General features: G+C 42.0%; 1 protein-coding gene across 10 annotated transcripts in view; it reads right to left on the reverse strand.

The window, feature by feature from the left end:
* LOC131676570 (nucleolysin TIAR) overlaps positions 1-19,021 on the reverse strand; it is a 557,873-nt gene that overhangs the window by 242,638 nt on the left and 296,214 nt on the right. For 2 of the 10 annotated variants that reach the window (XM_058955694.1, XM_058955690.1), the window contains exon 1: positions 2,810-4,715. The exons of 7 other annotated variants lie outside the window; for them this stretch is intronic. In XM_058955694.1, coding sequence (XP_058811677.1) covers positions 2,810-3,155 — 346 coding nt within the window. In that variant the 5' untranslated portion in view covers positions 3,156-4,715. Of the gene's footprint in view, positions 1-2,809; positions 4,717-19,021 lie in introns of those variants that run through there. One more of the 10 variants, XM_058955689.1, reaches the window with a different exon arrangement.

Below are 19,021 nucleotides of genomic sequence, written 5' to 3' on the forward strand. Positions count from 1 at the left end.
AATGTGAAGAATCTTTTGTCTTCTGCTGGTAGGAGTCAGGCATTTCACCTGAGTCTAGCAGCATGGTCGGTGAGATAGCATAACTAACCGTTTTATAGCCTTCGATGCACAATGGCCCCAAACGCAAAAAAAAACGATCAAAAGTATTTACTGGCTTTCGATTATGTTTTCGTGCTTAGGTGTCTTCAGCAAAGTTTCATCAAAAATGATAAAACATCTGAATCGGTTCGCACTTTATTTTTTGTAAGGGGGTATTCCCCTTTTCGAAACTATTTTTTTGATTTAACATTAAACAAATATTTAGATAAGTTAAATTGGCATAATTTATTTGTGTTTTTTGATTTTTTACCAATACAATGAATTTCTATCACAGAGGTATATTATAGGAAGCTTCAGACACCAATAAATTTCATCATTTTACTGAACACAATATTTTTTTTTATGGCAAGTTTTGAAACTAAACGAACTTTTATGCGAAATATTGAGTGTAGTGTTCTCAGATAATGAAATATTGAGTGTAGTGTTCTCAGGGAAAATGAATGCTGATCAGAAAGTCCCGATTGTAATTTTTCACTTGCTTATGGGACACATTGCGACAAATTTAATCGTGTTTATTATTGGTTCACAAAGTTTCACAATTTTTAGACATATTGAAAAATAAATTTTTACTGAAATTCTCCTTTATATTATTTTATTCCAAAGCTGACATCCAAATATATTGATGTGTTAAAGAAAGTTATGCGATCTGTCAATGTCTACAACTTTCTGAAAAAAGTGATAGAAATTTGCAAAAAAAATGTTTTCAGTCACGTAGAACGACACATTCCGAGAGCGTTCCAAGAGTAGACGTCCAACCATTTCCACGTCAAGGAGCGCCCAAGCGAACATTCTTGATATAACTGACACATGAAATTCAATAAGTTTTGTAAAGCTAAGACTTGTAGTTACTCGATGAACCAAGAAAAAAATAGATAAAAGTTGGAATTTCTGAAAATGGCTGCATGAAAACCGAAACATCTCATACAGTAAAGACCCGTTTTTATCAGCACCTTGGTGAATTTTAAGTTGATAAAACAGGGACATTGATAAAATCGGGACATATATTTTTCTCTCATTTTAATAAACCGAAGTTCTTAAAACATTCTTCTTTGGTCCTTAGATATAGCCTCGCAACCTTTTCTGATTATTTAAGTTCCCCTTAAGGGGGTCTGACAGTGCATAATTTATAAAAAAAAATTAATTTTTATTTTTGCATTTTTCGGATCTTTAAGGTAAGAAGAATATGCCCAAGAAAGAATTTACTCGAATTAAACTTGGTTCGTCTGCTAGAGCCCATCAAACTACCAACTATCAATTTTCATATGATGCTGATAAAATCGGGTCAGAAAGATGATAAAATCGGGTCAGAAAGATGATAAAATCGGGGGTAGATAAAATCGGGGGCTGATAAAATCGGGTTTCCACTGTATTTGACTGTAACATTCGCATACTTTTTTTTTTTTCAAAATAATAAGAAGAAAATACATTTTATTTAGTTTCCTGTAGTTCATTGACAGGCTACAACTATTGCGCATTCTCATAAAGGTTAATTCATTGATTAGTTTTAGTTAGAGTTATCGTGTTCGCCAAAATAAAAATCGTGATTTCGAGAAAAGCGCTATTAAAGGGTCTCCCACATCAAATTGCATCACGGATAAAACGCTGTAGAAAAAATGACCCATTGGGTATTTTCTCTTGAAATTTTGTGTAGAAGTAGTTTAGAGTGTATTTTTACACTGTATTTTTATCGACGTCATTTTTCGAAAATTGTTGCGAATAGATTGAAATCAACGTGTGATACACCAAAAAGATCTTCTAAAAATGAGTGGTAAATAGAATCAGTTCAGGGAATTGATGATCAACCAAACATTGTTCGCCGATGACGGGGTCTCGTAAGACCCGGAGGGAATGGTCATATTAAAAAAATAAATTTGCATCGGTTTCTCGAAGATTGCCACACTAGTTTTCATAAACAAAGTTTCAAATCAAACTTGTAAGATTTCTCGCCTACTTTTTGAAATGGACCTATGTGCAGAAGAGAGCCTCTCTTTGTTTACTTTCTCTTTTGATTTTCACGGCTTCACCATTAATCTTTCCAATAATGTTCCAGTACATATTGGTAGATTATGATTTCGACTAGCATATTATGCAAAGAGTTAAGCAGCAAAGACCGTGTTATTAGCGGAAGAGAAAGTAAACAAAGAGAGGCTCTCATTTGCACATAGGACCTTTTCAATAATTTTGCTTGATTTATATCCCAATCTGCCGTTGTAGAAATTTGTTTGGGTTGGTCTGCCAATTCTAAAATATGGATTCGAATCTTCGTCGACGAAATCCAACATACATAAACGTGTTGACTCGCGTCGATTTTGAATGATTGATTTGATTTTCCAAGGCTTGCTTTGATGCTGCTACTTTTCACGGTACACAAATAAAATATCGTCAAAAAGGATTACGCGGCACACGTAAACATTGATTTTTAGCGAAAGTCCAATTAGTTTGTTTTTTTAGCAGACGTATATCTAGAGTCACGAAACTAAGCGCTAAAGCGTCAACAATTCATAACGCGTCTCCACCGAAAAACAACAAATATATGAAGATGAACAGTTCTCTTGACAGCAAATTCCCAATTCGTCGAGCAATGATCGTAAATCGAACTAAGTTTATCCAGTTTGAAACCGAATCAGAACAAAGGTACAGGTATGATACAAACATCGTGTGCATGTGTATGAATATAGACGTGCTCAATCAGTGAGGTAACCAAACTTACCTTGTTTAACGGAGGCAGCCAGCTGCTGCTGTAACTGCTGCTGCTGTTGTGCCTGCTGTTGGGCTTGCTGTTGTTGCACCGCAGCCTGCTGTTGTGCGGCCACCGCTTGCTGCTGGGCCACAGCCTGCTGCTGTTGCTGCTGCTGCTGTTGCTGAACGGCCACGGCCTGCTGCTGCTGTTGGTGCTGGTGAAGCTGATGCTGCGGTGTTGTCTGGGACTGCGAGTGAGCCGGGTGAATGGTGAGTAGCTTCGTTTCCGGCGGTTTGTGCGGTCCAACGGTCAATTGGGGGGCGGCACTGAGAGCCATCGTCGGTGCGGGCATCATCAGTGTTGACATTGTTAACATCTTTCCTCGCTCGGTTCGCTTCAGGCGCACACTTGGCGTCCGCTTGGTGGTGCTCGTGGAGGTACCCTCAAACCTGGCGCGTCACTCTCTCGATTGAAAACCGAATTCAGTTTCTTGGTTGAGTTCTGTTAGTTGGGTTGCTTACCGCAGATAATTGACTAGACGAATTATGACACCACTCTCAACACTTACTGTTCCGAACCGTTTGCAGTTCAATAAATGTAATTATTTCCAAACAACACTACGCAAAAACCGAGAACGTCCTCGAACCGAAACGTTCCTTCCACGCGGGACCACGAGCGGCCCTTTGCCCGGTTTGCACGGGGGGGTTCGGGTTACACGGCTATTAAAAGGAAATGAAATGTAAATAATATCTCTGCACACGATTATGCGGTGCGATTTTTCTTGCGCGAAATATTGTGACGGTTTCCGAGGAGACTCGCTAGTTGTAGGAGGAGGAGAAGACGAAGGCGACAACAGCGGTAAGGGTCGCTTTTTCGCAGACACTTTTCCTTATCGTGGCCTACTACTCTGCTATGCTGTTAGTCCCCGGTGTATTTAAACTTTTGAAGGCAAACGCGCGATGTCTTCTTTTACTTATTTTGTTGCTGCCAAGGGGTCTCCCTCGTTTTACGATACTCTGCGCTGTCGGGTCTTCGGGGCTATGATTTTTTATATACTAGTTTTTATTATATGCCCGTTTATTTTTTGCTTTTTATTATCCTCCCCTGCTTGACATCCTACACTTTGTGTGAAGAAACGGCGGTTTCGACTGGAGGAAACTCGGGTCAACCGGGCAAGCAGACGTCAAAGTTTTCACTATTTTCCTGCAGACGTGAAAATTATCTGTACACAAATGGAGCAGCACTAACACTTTTACACCGACTTCTGGTTTTCGCCGCTTATAATGGAACTAAATCACCGAAAAAAGAAGCGAAATAAATGAACCAAAGGCTCTCGCGTACAACTAGAGCTACGGAAACAGACAATCAGACGACAGAGTTGTTCGGTAGCTACGGAACACACGGGGAACGGGGTGAGCGAAGGATATCGAAATAAAATTAAATGTTCTTGTCAGTTCCGCTTAATTTTCCTTTGTTCTGCCTCAGATTTAGCCTTTCAACGTGGCCTGCTGTTGCCTTGACTGTTATGTCCTGTCCAGGGGGGGTAGGAGAGAGAGGGAGCCAAATGGGGGGATTGACTACACACTGTATTAAACACACACTGAAACTTTTCTCGCCTGCTTTGTATCACACCTTCACCACCTGGCTTTCCTGCAGGATTATTCGAATTTAATTGGGACTTTTTCCGTTTCGCTAGCTTCGTTAAAAACTGCAGCACCGAGATGTTCGACGACGAGCACAAAGCCTACACAAGCAGTTTTTGTTCCGGAGTTTTTTTTACTGGTTACAATATTCTATAAACATGTGTGTGTATATATGTATATAGGTATAAATTTTTATTAACGTACAGGAACTATACAGCCAAAAGCACACAGGGTCCTAACTAAATCGTACTAACCGTAAGGCGACACTGCTCTAACTAAAGCTCGCCGACTGGTCGCAGACAAAAGAAACCTGCCGTCGCCGCCGGAAGGGCCGACGAGTATCCTTCGCCCGATTCGGGTTCCGGTGGTGCTCGGTACCTCGGGTTGGCGTCGGCGCACTCGTCTCGCTACCCGTCGTCGGTCGGTCGGTCGGTCGATCACGAGCTTCGCGTGGTTACCAGTGTCCTCGTGGTCGGTATTTCCCTCAAACAAATAAAATAGAAACAACAACAAAAACAAGAAAAACAACCACAACAACAATGTGGCAAACTCGAAGCGGTTGGTTTACAATCGACTGAATAACACCTGGTTGCGTCGGTGTGTGTGGATGTGTGAACGTGAGAATCGGAGAGTGAACTTCGAACAACAACAAACCGAGCAGCAGTAGGCTTTGCTCTCTTATTAGGCGAACCGGTTCGTTCCGAGCCTTGCCGATTGGGATTCGAGCGAAAGCGGCTGGAGTAGGTGGTGGGTTGTTGATGAGTCGAAAACGGCCGTTGGCAGCCGAGGGCTAAAGAACAAAGAACAAAGAAGCGAAGCCACCGAGCATGGCCTGCTACTACTGCCATTGATGACGATTATGGTGATGATGCCAACTCAAAACATACACATTTGTTTGCGGTGATTTTCTTGACACACATGAATATAGTGCGGAGAGTTCTTTTGTTGCAATGATTTATTCATAAATATTGATTTTTTTTCTAAGCTTTGAATCTGTTGAAAGATGTTTTGAAGATTTTATGCTAAGTGGTTCATCCCTAAATTACTAACCGATATTAAGCATATTTTTCAAAATTGATTTTTTTGTGAGGATTTTATAACGTTGAGTGGTAGTGAAGGCCTACAAGAGTCGTCATTTATTCTACACTTTAGTTACATTTGATGTCCAATGGAAAGTAAATTTTGAAATACCTAACATTACAACCATAAAAGTAAACCCTTGTGATGATTTCCTTAACGATTTTACTAAACGGCAAACCTTGAAGCATATCCCGTTCCCCTCCCGACCAGAGCGAGCGAGTCGACCAAAGTAATGTTCGCCTTGGCCTTTCACATTGAAATCAGATAGTTGACGAAACAAATTCCATAATAACCAAGCAAGCTGCAAATTCCGCACCACAAGACAATATCAAATTATCTTCCATCCAAGCTTCATTGTCAAGGCCTACTACACTCTCCGTTCAGCAAATGTTTCCAACCCACAAATAGCGAGCGCAAACCCATCCACTTTCATCCGAGTCTCACACACCCCCAGATTGGCCTCCCTGCGAAGGGCATAAAAAAATTCGATTCCGACTCGATTGTGCTTTGTTTTTGCATGCCTCTCGCTGGCTTCTGGCGACATTCGCACAAAACAACGATTTACCACGTTGTTTTTTATGTTCAACGTATTTTTTTCTTCCACTACTATAAAGTGACTTGTGAGCTTCTCGTCGTCATCTCATCAACGAAAATTTTCGCCACCCTTCTAACGCAACACGAGCCCACACCACGATCCAAGGGATGAGTTTTCTCACTAAACTCATCACAGTCACGTACCGAAGGGCCTCTCTCGATGCTGAGCGATGAGAAGCTTTCGATAAACGAACTTAACAATACCAAACCTAAATACACACACACACGTTACGGTTCGAACATTTTTGCATTGCTTGGTTCGCTCTGTTGTTGGTGTTGTTGTTTTTGTTTTCCGCTCGGTTTCGTTTCGGCAATTTTCCCGTTGTTGCTGGTCGTGTTTGATCAAAGCAACCCGTCGTCATCGCACTCTGCTACTGCTGCTGCTACTTGGTATTTGTGTTTGTGGAATTGTTTGTGCGATGCTTCGAGTTAGTGAGTGTATATGGTTCGTCCCGAACCGGTTCAGCGAGAGAATCCCGAATGACATGGAAAGCTTTGCGATGGTTTTGAGCTTTCCGGGAAAACAGCAATCGTCTGAAATCGTATCTGAATCAAGAACTAAACGCGAATTTGGGTGATTTTATGTGACAACTACATTGTTAAGTCACTGTATGATTATTAAGATGTGATTTATCATGCAATATTCATTTGAATATCCTTTAGAAATTAAACGCAATCAGCCGCACCTGTATATCTACGCAATAAATGCGACCGACCATTCATCTACCATCCCTTGCACCATTCGGTTTCACTCATGAATGAATGTACGGTGATTGAGAAAAAGCTTTCGTTACTATATTTTTCCCACCCAAACCAATCCCACTGCAATGTCATTTTCTCTCTCGTTCGTCCCCATCAAACTGTAGTTGATTGGAACGCTCTCGCTCACTACCGCCGACGACCCACCAAAACTACTGGCGCGCGACTCTGACCCGGCTTCTTTAGAAAAAAAAAAACAATCTTGCCGTTTATTCGTTACTACGTTAGCTTCAGAGTAGCAACGCGTTGTTTACCCCCCTGACAATATTCGATTTCGACAATAATTTATTACCCAAGATAACGGCACTTTTTAAGTAATCAAAAAGTCAGTCGAACAGATCCGATTTTGATGTGTGTTTGTTAACGGCCGTAAACGGGCCGTGAACTACCAAAATAGACCCTATAAAATGCACTGGTGGTGGAATAGCATACGCACCGTGTCTCCTCAAACGTATGCCGTAAACAATTACTGCCAAGCGGGGTTTATGTGGAACAGCTGAACTTCGAAAGACTTTTAAAAGGAATGATTTCATCAGATTATTGATACCATGTCGACATTCCAAGCATTCTCAGTGGAATGATGAAATATCAATTAGGATTCACCGCTACAATTTTGACAAGTTCCAATAAAGCCATTTCTATCAATTGATTTATCGAAATGAAGAGTCTTGCAAAAATTTGTCACAATAAACGTTCGAACATCGATAACAGAACAAAGAAGTTATTCTTATCCGACTATCCGTTGGATCCTGTTTCTATTCATTATTGTTCCTTCGAATGGCAGTGCTCGATTTAATAGCCATCATCATGAGAAATACCGGACACCAGCAACATTATCCTGAAATTTCTTTTTGGTCCGATAAGAAAAAAATTGAACACATGTCGAACACTTTTTGAAAACCGTTTCGTCGAAAAATTGGATCCCACAACAACTGATCTGGAGAATTCGCCGCACAATGTCACAATTCCTTGTGAAAGCTAAACATAACTTTGATTCTAGTTCCAAACTTTTCATCATATCATTCATAATTTGAATACAGGAAGCGGACCCTGTTTTTTCAATAATTTCTTCCCATATTTTTCGGTACAATAATAAAGCGTTTACCATTCTAGTAAGAACTAGCAAAAGAGGATGCCTTATCTATGATGTATAGTGTATGTAGTTTGTGTGGTATAACTCCATAATCCTTGGACGGAAGAGCATCTTGGAATGCTTGCGCTCAAGCTTGTGCGACCATCCCTGGTTGCTACTCAGTTATCGATCTGGACTAGCTGAAAATGTACAGGGAATCAGCAGAATATTAGACCGGCATGAACATTGACTTTTTTCTACTGAATCGAATGGTAATTGGCTCCAGAAGTCCCATTTCGACTTGTTCCGATGCTTCTGGTTTACTCACAAGAATTTTTGTCTGTATGTAAAAATGTACGAAATGGCAATGGAAACAATAAATTCAGTAAAAATAGCCAGCATCATCTTATGTATCCTAAAATCCTCAGGTGTATAGTTGAAAATGAAAGAATCACCATAGCAGAAGGCTGCCAAGTGATTCGACTTTGTGGTAAAAAGATATTCTAATATAATGTAATATGCTGCTTAGAATACATTTTCAAAAAAATTTTTTGATCTCCGAAGTTTGTCCGGTAACCTCCAATCATTATGCAAGTTTCAATAAAGTTGTTCGTTATAAAAAAAAACCTACACTATTTGAAATTTTGAGGTATGCAGAGTAAATGTGGGAGTTTTTATTGAAAACTCGGTATCGTTTGAATCCCACATTTGTAAAAAAAAATCCATGTCATCGACAGTAGATTGGCGGTGTTCTTATATTATGATTTTAAAATAGAAGAGAAATATGACTGGGCCTTGCTGAAAGTTGTAAAGAGGATTAGTGTAGGTACTGTCATTAATGCTGATTAGAATTGATTTTTATTGAGATAGGATGTAGTACTTGCAGTGAAAGAAAGTAGCTTCTACTACAGCCAGTTGAATAATTTTGTTACGAATCCTTAAACACGAAATTGCCTAATAATTATCGATGCTCAAGTGACCCAAGAGCTCCGGAGCCCAAGAGCTCAAGAACCCAAGAGCCCTAGACCACAAGGGCCCACATGTCCAAGAGCCTAAGAGCCAAAAAGCCCAAGAGCCCAACAGCCCAAGAGCCCAACTGTCCAAAAGCCCAGCAGTCCAAGAGCCCAGCAGTCCAAGAGCCCAGCAGTCCAAGCGCCCAACAGTCTCAGAACCCAACAGTCCAAGTTCCCATCAGTCCAGCAGTCCCAGAGCCCAGCCTTCCCGAGAGCCCAGCAATCCGAGAGCCCAACAGTCCGAGCCCAACAGTCCATGAGCCCAACAGCCCAAGAGCCCAACAGTCCAAGAGCCCAACAGTCCAAGAGCCCAACAGTCCAAGAGCCCAACAGTCCAAGAGCCCAACAGTCCAAGAGCCCAACAGTCCAAGAGCCCAACAGTCCAAGAGCCCAACAGTCCAAGAGCCCAACAGTCCACGAGCCCAACAGTCCACGAGCCCAACAGTCCACGAGCCCAACAGTCCACGAGCCCAACAGTCCAAGAGCCCAACAGTCCAAGAGCCCAACAGTCCAAGAGCCTAATAGTCCAAGAGCCCAACAGTCCAAGAGCTGAACAGTCCAAGAGCCCAACAGTCCAAGAGCCCAAAAGTCCAAGAGCCCAACAGTCCAAGAGCCCAACAGTTCAAGAACCCAACAGTCCAAGAGCCCAACAGTTCAAGAGCCCAACAGTCCAAGATCCCAACAGTCCAAGAGCCCAACAATCCAAGAGCCCAACAGTCCAAGAGCCCACATGTCCAAGAGCCCAACAGTCCAAGAGCCCAGCAGTTCAAAAACCCAGCAGTCCAAGAACCTAAAGTCCATGATCCCAACAGTCCAAGAGCCCAACAGTCCAAAAGCCCAACAGTCCAAGAGCCCAACAGTTCAAGAGCCCAACAGTCCAAGAGCCCAACAGTCCATGAGCCCAGCAGTTCAAAAACTCAGCAGTCCAAGAACCCAAAGTCCAAGAGCCCAACAGTCCAAGAGCCCAACAGTCCAAGAGCCCAAAAGTCCAGGAGCCCAACAGTCCAAGAGCCCAACAGTCCAAGAGCCCAACAGTTCAAGAGCCCAACAGTCCAAGATCCCAACAGTCCAAGAGCCCAACAGTCCAAGAGCCCAACAGTCCAAGAGCCCAACAGTCCAAGAGCCCAACAGTCCATGAGCCCAGCAGTTCAAAAACTCAGCAGTCCAAGAACCCAAAGTCCAAGAGCCCAACAGTCCAAGAGCCCAACAGTCCAAGAGCCCAACAGTCCAAGAGCCCAACAGTCCAAGAGCCCAACAGTCCAAGAGCCCAACAGTCCAAGAGCCCAACAGTCCAAGAGCCCAACAGTCCAAGAGCCCAACAGTCCAAGGGCCCAGCAGTTCAAAAACCCAGCAGTCCAAGAACCTAAAGTCCAAGATCCCAACAGTCCAAGAGCCCAACAGTCCAAGAGCCCAACAGTCCATGAGCCCAGCAGTTCAAAAACCCAGCAGTCCAAGAACCCAAAGTCCAAGAGCCCAACAGTCCAAGAGCCCAACAGTCCAAGAGCCCAACAGTCCAAGAGCCCAACAGTCCAAGAGCCCAACAGTCCAAGAGCTCAACAGCCCAAGAGCCCAACAGTCCAAGAGCCCAACAGTTCAAGAGCCCAAGAGCCCAACAGTCCAAGAGCCCAACAGTCCAAGAGCCCAACAGTCCATGAGCCCAACAGTTCAAGAGCCCAGCAGTCCAAGAACCCAACAGTCCAAGAGCCCAACAGTTCAAGAGCCCAACAGTCCAAGAGCCCAACAGTCCAAGAGCTCAACAGCCCAAGAGCCCAACAGTCCAAGAGCCCAACAGTTCAAGAGCCCAAGAGCCCAACAGTCCAAGAGCCCAACAGTCCAAGAGCCCAACAGTCCAAGAGCCCAACAGTCCATGAGCCCAACAGTTCAAGAGCCCAGCAGTCCAAGAACCCAACAGTCCAAGAGCCCAACAGTCCAAGAGCCCAACAGTCCAAGAGCCCAACAGTCCAAAAGCCCAACAGTCCAAGAGCCCAACAGTCCACGAGCCCAACAATTCAAGACCCCAACAACCCAAGAACCCAACACCCCAAAAGCTCCATAGCCCAAGAGCTCTACAGATCAGCAACAGCAAAAGCCCTAAAACTCAACAACCCAAGAGTCCAAGTGTAAACCCCCAAAAACACAAAATGCCTTTGAGACTATAGTTCAAGTGCCCACGAATTCCAGAGTCCAAGTAGCCAACACCGGGGCTCAAGCTAAAGAACTCAAAAATCCTAGAACCCACAAACCCAAGAGATTCAAAGATCAAGAGAAGAACTTGAAAGCAAGTTCAACAGTTCAAGAGCCAAACAACCCAAAAGTTCAATACAAGGAGTCGTAGAGTCTGAGAATTTCGCTTGTTATTTTTTTTTATCAGTTCTGTTTGCTGTTCAGTAGCCTTCAAAGAAACGATTCGACGTTATAAAAATACTGAAAAAAAATAGAAAATCGCTGACATTCGATTAAAGCGGCTTCGGCCAATTAGCATTCAGTCAAATGGCATTCGACTAATAATATTCGAGCAAATAGCACTTTCAGCCAAACGAACCTTTCCACCAAATAGCTTTCAGTTATATGACATTCGGCCGAACGGTATTCGGTTCAATAGCATATTCGACCAGATGGCTTTCGTCGAATTGACCTGGAATAATTTTAGAAAATTTGGCATTTTTTTTGATATTTGGCAATTTTATTAATTTTACAATTTACGATTTCAGTGATTTTAAAATTTTAGGAGTATTAGTAAGTTTAGTAAAGTTTCTAAAGAATGCTCGAAAAGATCGATCATGGAAACAGTTTTTACATTTACTACACGATCAGTTTTGGACCCGATTTTGTCAACATCATATGCAAATCTTTTTGATGGGATCTAGCAGCCGAACCAAGCCAAATACAAGTAAATCCTTTCTGGATCATTTATTTTTCTTAGGAATGCCAAATATGCAAAAATAAAAACACTTTTTTAATTTTTAGTTTTAAAGAAAATTTATGCTAAATAATCAGAAGTGCTTATAAAAGGAATTTAAGTAATAAAGAAGAATATTTGGTCTCGATTATTTAAAAAAGTCAAAAAATATGCCCCGATTTTGTCAATGTCCCCGTTTTGTCCGTCTAAAATTTATCAAGGGGTTTTTTTCCGTGTGTGAATCAAAAAGCTTGGAACATTGCAAAGCAAACAACACGTCGATTACACAACGAACCACATTTCTGGAAATTCAAGGCCAGTGTTTTCGACTCAATACAGAAATATTTCAGAAAAAGCAAGCAAACCCTTGAATTTCCGGCACCGTTCGAAAAATTTCGAATCGGTAAAAATCAACAATCATTCATTCAACTCTTATCATTCCCCATTCCATCCGCCGTTAGCTTGCCGCCTCATTTCTATTCTCCATTAAATCAAACAAGATCTCCGCTGCACTCAAAGCAGCAGCAGCAGCAGCAGCAGCAGCAGGTATTATTCCGGGTGACGTGTATCATTTCATCGATTTGCATCAAGAGCAGTTTCTTTTACCGAGCAGTTGCACAGTAAGCCATGATTCAGAAAACGAATACAAACCTCCTTGCCCCTCTACCAAGCACCGGTCAGCGAAAATCAAACGAACCAAGCACGGATCGGATCGGATCGTTTTCGGATCGGATCGGATTGCATCTTCTTGCATCGCTTGAGTAGATGTACTTAACTGTGAATCTCTGTACATAGAATCGAAAACGGAACAAGACTGGTGTGGACTGCAATTGTGACTCTTTTGCAAGTGTCGACCATTCCACACACCGCACCGGTAAGGCACTGGAATCCGTTCCGGCTTGCCTAGTAGGGGGTCATCCGTGCTCTCTAGCTCCTCCCTGCGGGATTCTTTTCCTATGGCGCCATCATCATCATCATCATCATCATTGTCATAACCTCTCTAAGCTTGGGTACTTGAGTGCCTGCGAAAGTTCCTGTACGCCAATGGTCAACATTTTCCTCCTCATTTTATTTAATTTTCAAACCATATTGAAACGATAAACGATGTGTTGTATACAAATGGTGTATGCTGTTCCCCATTTTCAGCATGGATAATGGACAGTAGCAGCAAGTAGAAGAAAAAGGGATCCATTGCAGCGTGCACTTTGGGATCACCACACGGGAAATGGGAAGGTTATGTTAATGCATTTTCTCGGGCTGCTGCGATCCGATCAATGACCAAGCAGAAACCATCGGCAGTAGTTGGCAAATGGATGGAATGACAAGCGGGGTGAAGAGTGAGTAAGGGAGCATTTTGTTTTCTCCGGAAGTATCTGCTGAGTACAAGCAAGCCATGCCAAGAATGGCTCGTTTTCTCGTTTTACGACCCCTCCCCGCCTCTCTCGGTTAGTTCTGGGCTTTGTTACCCACTACAGTACAACAGTAGCACGGCTGGCGTTGTGGTGGAGCATAACTTTAGCCCCAGATACCACTTCGGGTGCGGTATTTGTTTATGTTTGTGTGTACGACGACCGTGTAGTGCCAGCTTTTGTGCCTCTTCCTTTTTATCTCCAAACATGCGAAAAGAAGCCTTTCGAGAAGCAGTGGTGGTGTAGTGGTCAATGGTCCAATGCTCCTCCTATCCAGAACCGACCAGCGAGTGAGCTCTCCGCCGGAGAAAGAGGGTGTTCAAAATGTACAACAGATATTTAAATGACTATCTTATATCAGAGTCAAAAACTTCATGTCTTAAAGTGGTTAACCACTATAATATATTGGATTAGACAGTACAGGAGCTTCGGTTAGGGTTCGGGTGTATTCGATTCAGCTTTAACTTTCGGGCGCACTGCTGCCAGCTAAAACAGTACCGTCCGTATTCAATTACTACGTGCTTGTGCAGTTGGGAGGATCCGAGCCCTTGAGCGAAGCAATTGCTGCTTGTTTCGTAATGGAAAATATTTTGTTTCGCAAAACCAGCTTTGAGTAAAGGCCAGCACTCCAGCCGGTGCACATACAATTCATAAAACAAACAAACACTGTGAATTGTTTTTGTTTCGGCATACCGAGAGGGGTTTGTCCAATCACAGTACGGGAATGAGCAAATATTCTCCAGTAGAACGGTTTAAAATTCAATTTCCCACCAAGCACTTATTCCTACCACGTACAGAATAGTCGTTTTGAACTTTCCCTATATGTCAATATCTCGTTTGAATTGCCGCCACCCTGACCTCTCTTTCTCTCCTGAATAGGGAAACAATGCTTGATTGAAACTATTTTACGAACAATGATTGTTGCTTCGGAACAATACGCCATTTTCAAACGGTCAACAGTAGGTCATGACTTTTTGATGGATGTTTGTACCTTTAGTTCGTGGAAACGTACCTAAAGATATTGGCCCTAAATGAATCCTTTCTCATGTATGTGCATAGTATTTTTTCGAATATACGTATTGAACAAGGAGAGACTCTGTTTACTTTCGCTTTTGATTATTACAGCGCAATTACAAAACTTATCAATTATTTTCTAGAGCCAATCGAATGATGATTATTTTACACTGCGGCGAGTTAAGGGGCAAACGCTGAATGTAAAACTATGGCTCTGTATTTTTTTCTTGAGAGTTGTCCTGCTGGAGCTGTAGAGCTAGGTTCTCGGAAGGGCTTCCCGTCAGAATCACATACTACAATTTGCAGACGAGACAGGCAATGTCGCCCAATAAAACATTGCTTTAGGCCAATTGTAGCGGGCCATGATTCTGAATGTGATATTCATTGTACGGCTCAGGTATGTGCGGGCGTAGAGACTCGCGATCGCGTGTATCATCGCGATGGGCTCAAGCATTTGTACGTTAACGTGTTCGATCGCGTGTGCGTTTGAATGTCGCGTGTGCTAACATAAACTTCGCGTGTATAAATTCTATATTAAAACCGATTGCCTTTCCATTATTCGCGTGTGCTCTAGAATAATCACGCGCGAACCGTGAATCTGATACTTAATTATTCGTGTACGGCTCGGATGCTAGATGCTAGAGTTCCCGGAAATGTCGCCATGGAACATGTTGTCTAGTGGATATGAGCTTTATTTTTTGATTGGTCCAACTGAATGTATGGACCTAAGTTATTACGACAGAGGGTAATGCTTTCCGGACATGATCGCGCGAAAACAGACGTTTGTAAGTTCGCGTTTGAAACTTCGTAAGTGCTAAAACGTTCTCCTTATTACCGAGGTGTTATCAAGTTTTCGCGATCGCGGGCGTAGGTGTGTATGTGTTGTATACACGTGCGTTCTTGGATGGTCACGCGGACCTTCATTCTGGTAGTTAGTTTTCGGTGTACAATTCACATTCTGACAAGGAGTAAGTTACCTCATATCACTAGAGTCCCCGGTCATGTCGTCATGTAACGTGGTGTCTAGTGGATATGAGAGCTTTCTTTTTTTAATTGGTCAAATTGAAGGGATGGACCTAGTTTGCTGATATCAAGGATAGAAACATCCGGAAGTGACCGATTCTTGATCGTGCGACCGCGGGAGTTTTTAGGTTCACGCTTGAGACCGCGTTTGATAATTTATAGGAGCTGAGACATTCACTTTATCACCAGGATGTTATCATGTTTACGAGACCGCGGGTGTAGGAGCCGTGGATGGTCGCGAAAGGCTCAAGCATTTGTGTATAATTTCGATTTTATAATGATGTAGCGTGTATTCTTGAATGATCGCGCGCGGACCGTGAATCTGATGCTTAATTTTTAGTGTATGGTGCAGATGGTAGAAGAGAGTCCGTTTCCCCATATCGCTAGAGTACCAGGTCATGTCACCATGGAACGTGATGTTTAGTAAATATGAGCGTCACTTTTTTGATTGGTTCAACTGAAGGCATTAGTCCAGATGATTGCTAGGACCGAGGAAAGACTTCCGGACGTGACCGTTTCATGATCGCGCGAGTGGTGGGTTAATGTTTGGGATTGTGTTTGGAAGTTTAAAGGTGCTACGTTTACTTAACCGCCGGGGTGTTTTCATTTTGGCGAAATCGCGGGCGTAAGTATGAGTGGATTATTGCAATTGCATGGCCGCGTTTGTGACCAGGTTTGTGTTATCGCGAAGGCCACGAGCGTTTGTACCTATATGAGTATAGATATCATATAGTATGAGAGTACGTTTTTCAAGAATAGTGTTATATATTTAATATGCATATGTTTTACATGTTTGCATCGTATATAGTGGTAAAAATTCAGTACCTGGTGGACGTCTAACCCACTGACGCTACCCTTTTAGCCAAATAATACCTCTTTACTAACATCAGCCCACTAAATGTTACGCCATTTTGCGATGGTCCAATTGGTGTGAAATTCGGCAAAGTTCAGACAATTGTGAAGGTGTAGTGTTGTGAGTTTATCGAACTTATTGCGTGTAAATTTGTCTTAATTAATCATTTTCTATTCGATGATGTTGCAATAGAAAGTTCCAGATCTTTTTAGAATTCTCTCGAAGATATTAACGGATATTATTTTTTGCTCCGACCCATCTACCTCTCGCTTTCTACCGCTAGTATCACTTTAGTTTGTCCAGTGGAATGCATTGTGTATCTTTTTTGCAGAACATTGTAAAAGTTCCTGATCTTCACGGTATGTTTTGCCACTAGCCATCAACCGTTTGATGAGATTTCGTTGCTTGACTGTACAGTGCTTCGAACAACCCATTATCATGAAATACTACAACATGTAAACTTACAATTTCGGGCTAACTGTAAGCGTAGGAATGCCATACCGAACAAAGTAGATAAACAGAAAATCTTGAGAACTTTGGTGATTGAAAAACATTTTGTGGTAACGCTGCTATTTTTTCGAACAGCTTCATATCGACTTTCTTCAGAAATTACAGCTATGTTTTGTAAACAATAAGCCAATGATACCTAAAAATGGCGCGTTTTACTCTTTGTACTATACGTCACTTACAAAGACATACAATGTTATTGGAGAGTAGAATGCACGGCAGCGCTGCTATTTTTTCGAACAGCGCTCTATATACTAATAAAAGGAATCATAACATGCCGGATAAAGAAAAAAAGATACAAAGAGCTTGATTAGAAGTGTATGGAAAAGCAAACAAATAGATGTACAAAAGAAACAGACCAGTGGAGCATTGTGGAACAATGTTTGCGTTTGCACGCGGCACGCAGCAAAAGTCAATCCACGTCGACCCGCCAGTCGGCCACGTCACCGCGCACAGACTATTGGTCAAGCGTTGGTATGCGCAGGTGCAGAGTTTGAAGAAACATAGAACATAAAAAAGACGCATAAGCCCTCTCGGTCTCTTCGATGCACCACTATCGAGGCGTAATGCAATAACCATCTTAAAGCAATTGTCTGTCAGAGGTTCTGTAGCACTGATGCACGTAATATGCTTGATGATGTTTGCAATACCGTCAAACCCCTCAACCTTGGGGAGGGGCAAAAGTATGGCTCTGTATTTTGCTTTTTAAATCCCTCATAAAATAAGATAATAAAATAACTTAAGGGAGGGGTCTGGTGTACAGTGCTCAAACCGAAAGTTATTTTGGTTTACAATTTTGAAGGCAAGGTAACAATGGATCTTTCTTGTAATGTTAAGATTTATTTATACATTCATCGTGCGCGAAATTTTTTTTCAATCACGCAGAGCCACACATACGAGCGTTCCAAGAGTAGACGTCCAACCATTTCCACGCCGAAGAGCACCGCGGTAAACACGATAACTCTCGATAAAATTGTCTGATACGGAATATTCAGTTTTGTAAAGCTTAGACTTGTAGCACAGACTAACAGACATAACACTCGAAAACAATGCTTCGCCCGCTTCAACGGTCATTTTAAATATATTTATAGTTGGGACTGTGGCCACATATGCAATTATGGCGCCACTGACATATAAACAAGCATATGGGGGAAAGACCACTAGTGAAAAATTGTTCCCAAACCCAAGGGGTAACCCACCAACAAATGAGTGTTTGGGACCGTGAATAAAAGGTGGAGGTAATGTTCTGGGAAAATTTTCGGATCTATGATTTTTGAGGGAATTTCCTCATAGTGTTATGTCTGTTAGTCTGTGCTTGTAGTTAGTCGATGAACCACAAAAAAGTTCGAGTATCGGAAAATGGCTTCATGAAAACCGAAAAATCTCATATAATTATGTAAAAATCGCTTATTTTTCTTCATGATAATAGAGGAAAAAATTTATTCAGATTTCTGTGGTTCATCGACAGGCCACACAAACTGGGCATCTCCATAAAAAAATCAAGTCAATTCGTTGATTAATTTTTGAGTTTGAGTGAGCTATTAAAAGGTGTCCCACATCAAATTGCATCATGGAAAAAAATGCTGTAAAAAATTACCCATTGGGTATTTTCTCTTGAAAATTTAGGTGAAGTAGTTTAGAGTGTATTGTTTACATTGTATTTTCATCGCTGTCAGTTTTTCGAAAATTGTTGCCAATAGATTGAAATCAACGTGTGTTATAGTAAATACGCGCGAGGAATGCATGGCTGTTTAAAACCAAAGAAGTTTAGCGTGGCCACCGAGATTGCGAGAGGTTCAATACTAAAAATTAGGCAAATAGAAAAGAAGTCGATTTTTTGCCCACTACACCAGACGCCTCCCTTAAGAGGAATGTACGTGCATTTGGATATGGCTTTGAAATAGGAAAAGTTTAACAATATGTTTTTCTAATCCCTGAAAGATCAGTGGAATGGGTGAATTTTGACGAACCCTATTTTTGTGTGTGTATACAAGGTACAGCACCAACGGATGAAAAAAAATGAAAGCGAAAGAAAACGAATCGAGGCAGGCATAGTGTTGTTGGTAAATTCGAAAAAGAAGCGAATTACTCTAAGTTTAAAAACTCTATAATAGAAACGAAAAAAAGAAAATGTTTAGATAACTGATTAAGAAAAATAGTAAACTACACTGCAACAGAGAGAATATATTCTCCAACACATCCGATTTTTCCAGTTTCTTCTCGCACAATCTTGTACGGGGGGTGACGGTCATTGAAAGGGTGAATCCTGTCGGTCAATACCCGTCACCTACTGGAGCACCCCCCGTTCGGAATCGACTACACATGAAATGCAATAAAACGAAATGAGCTGCCGAAAAAAGACCATAAATTTTGGGC

The sequence above is a fragment of the Topomyia yanbarensis genome, chromosome 1 (genome assembly GCF_030247195.1).
Source record: "Topomyia yanbarensis strain Yona2022 chromosome 1, ASM3024719v1, whole genome shotgun sequence".
NCBI lineage: Eukaryota > Metazoa > Arthropoda > Insecta > Diptera > Culicidae > Topomyia > Topomyia yanbarensis.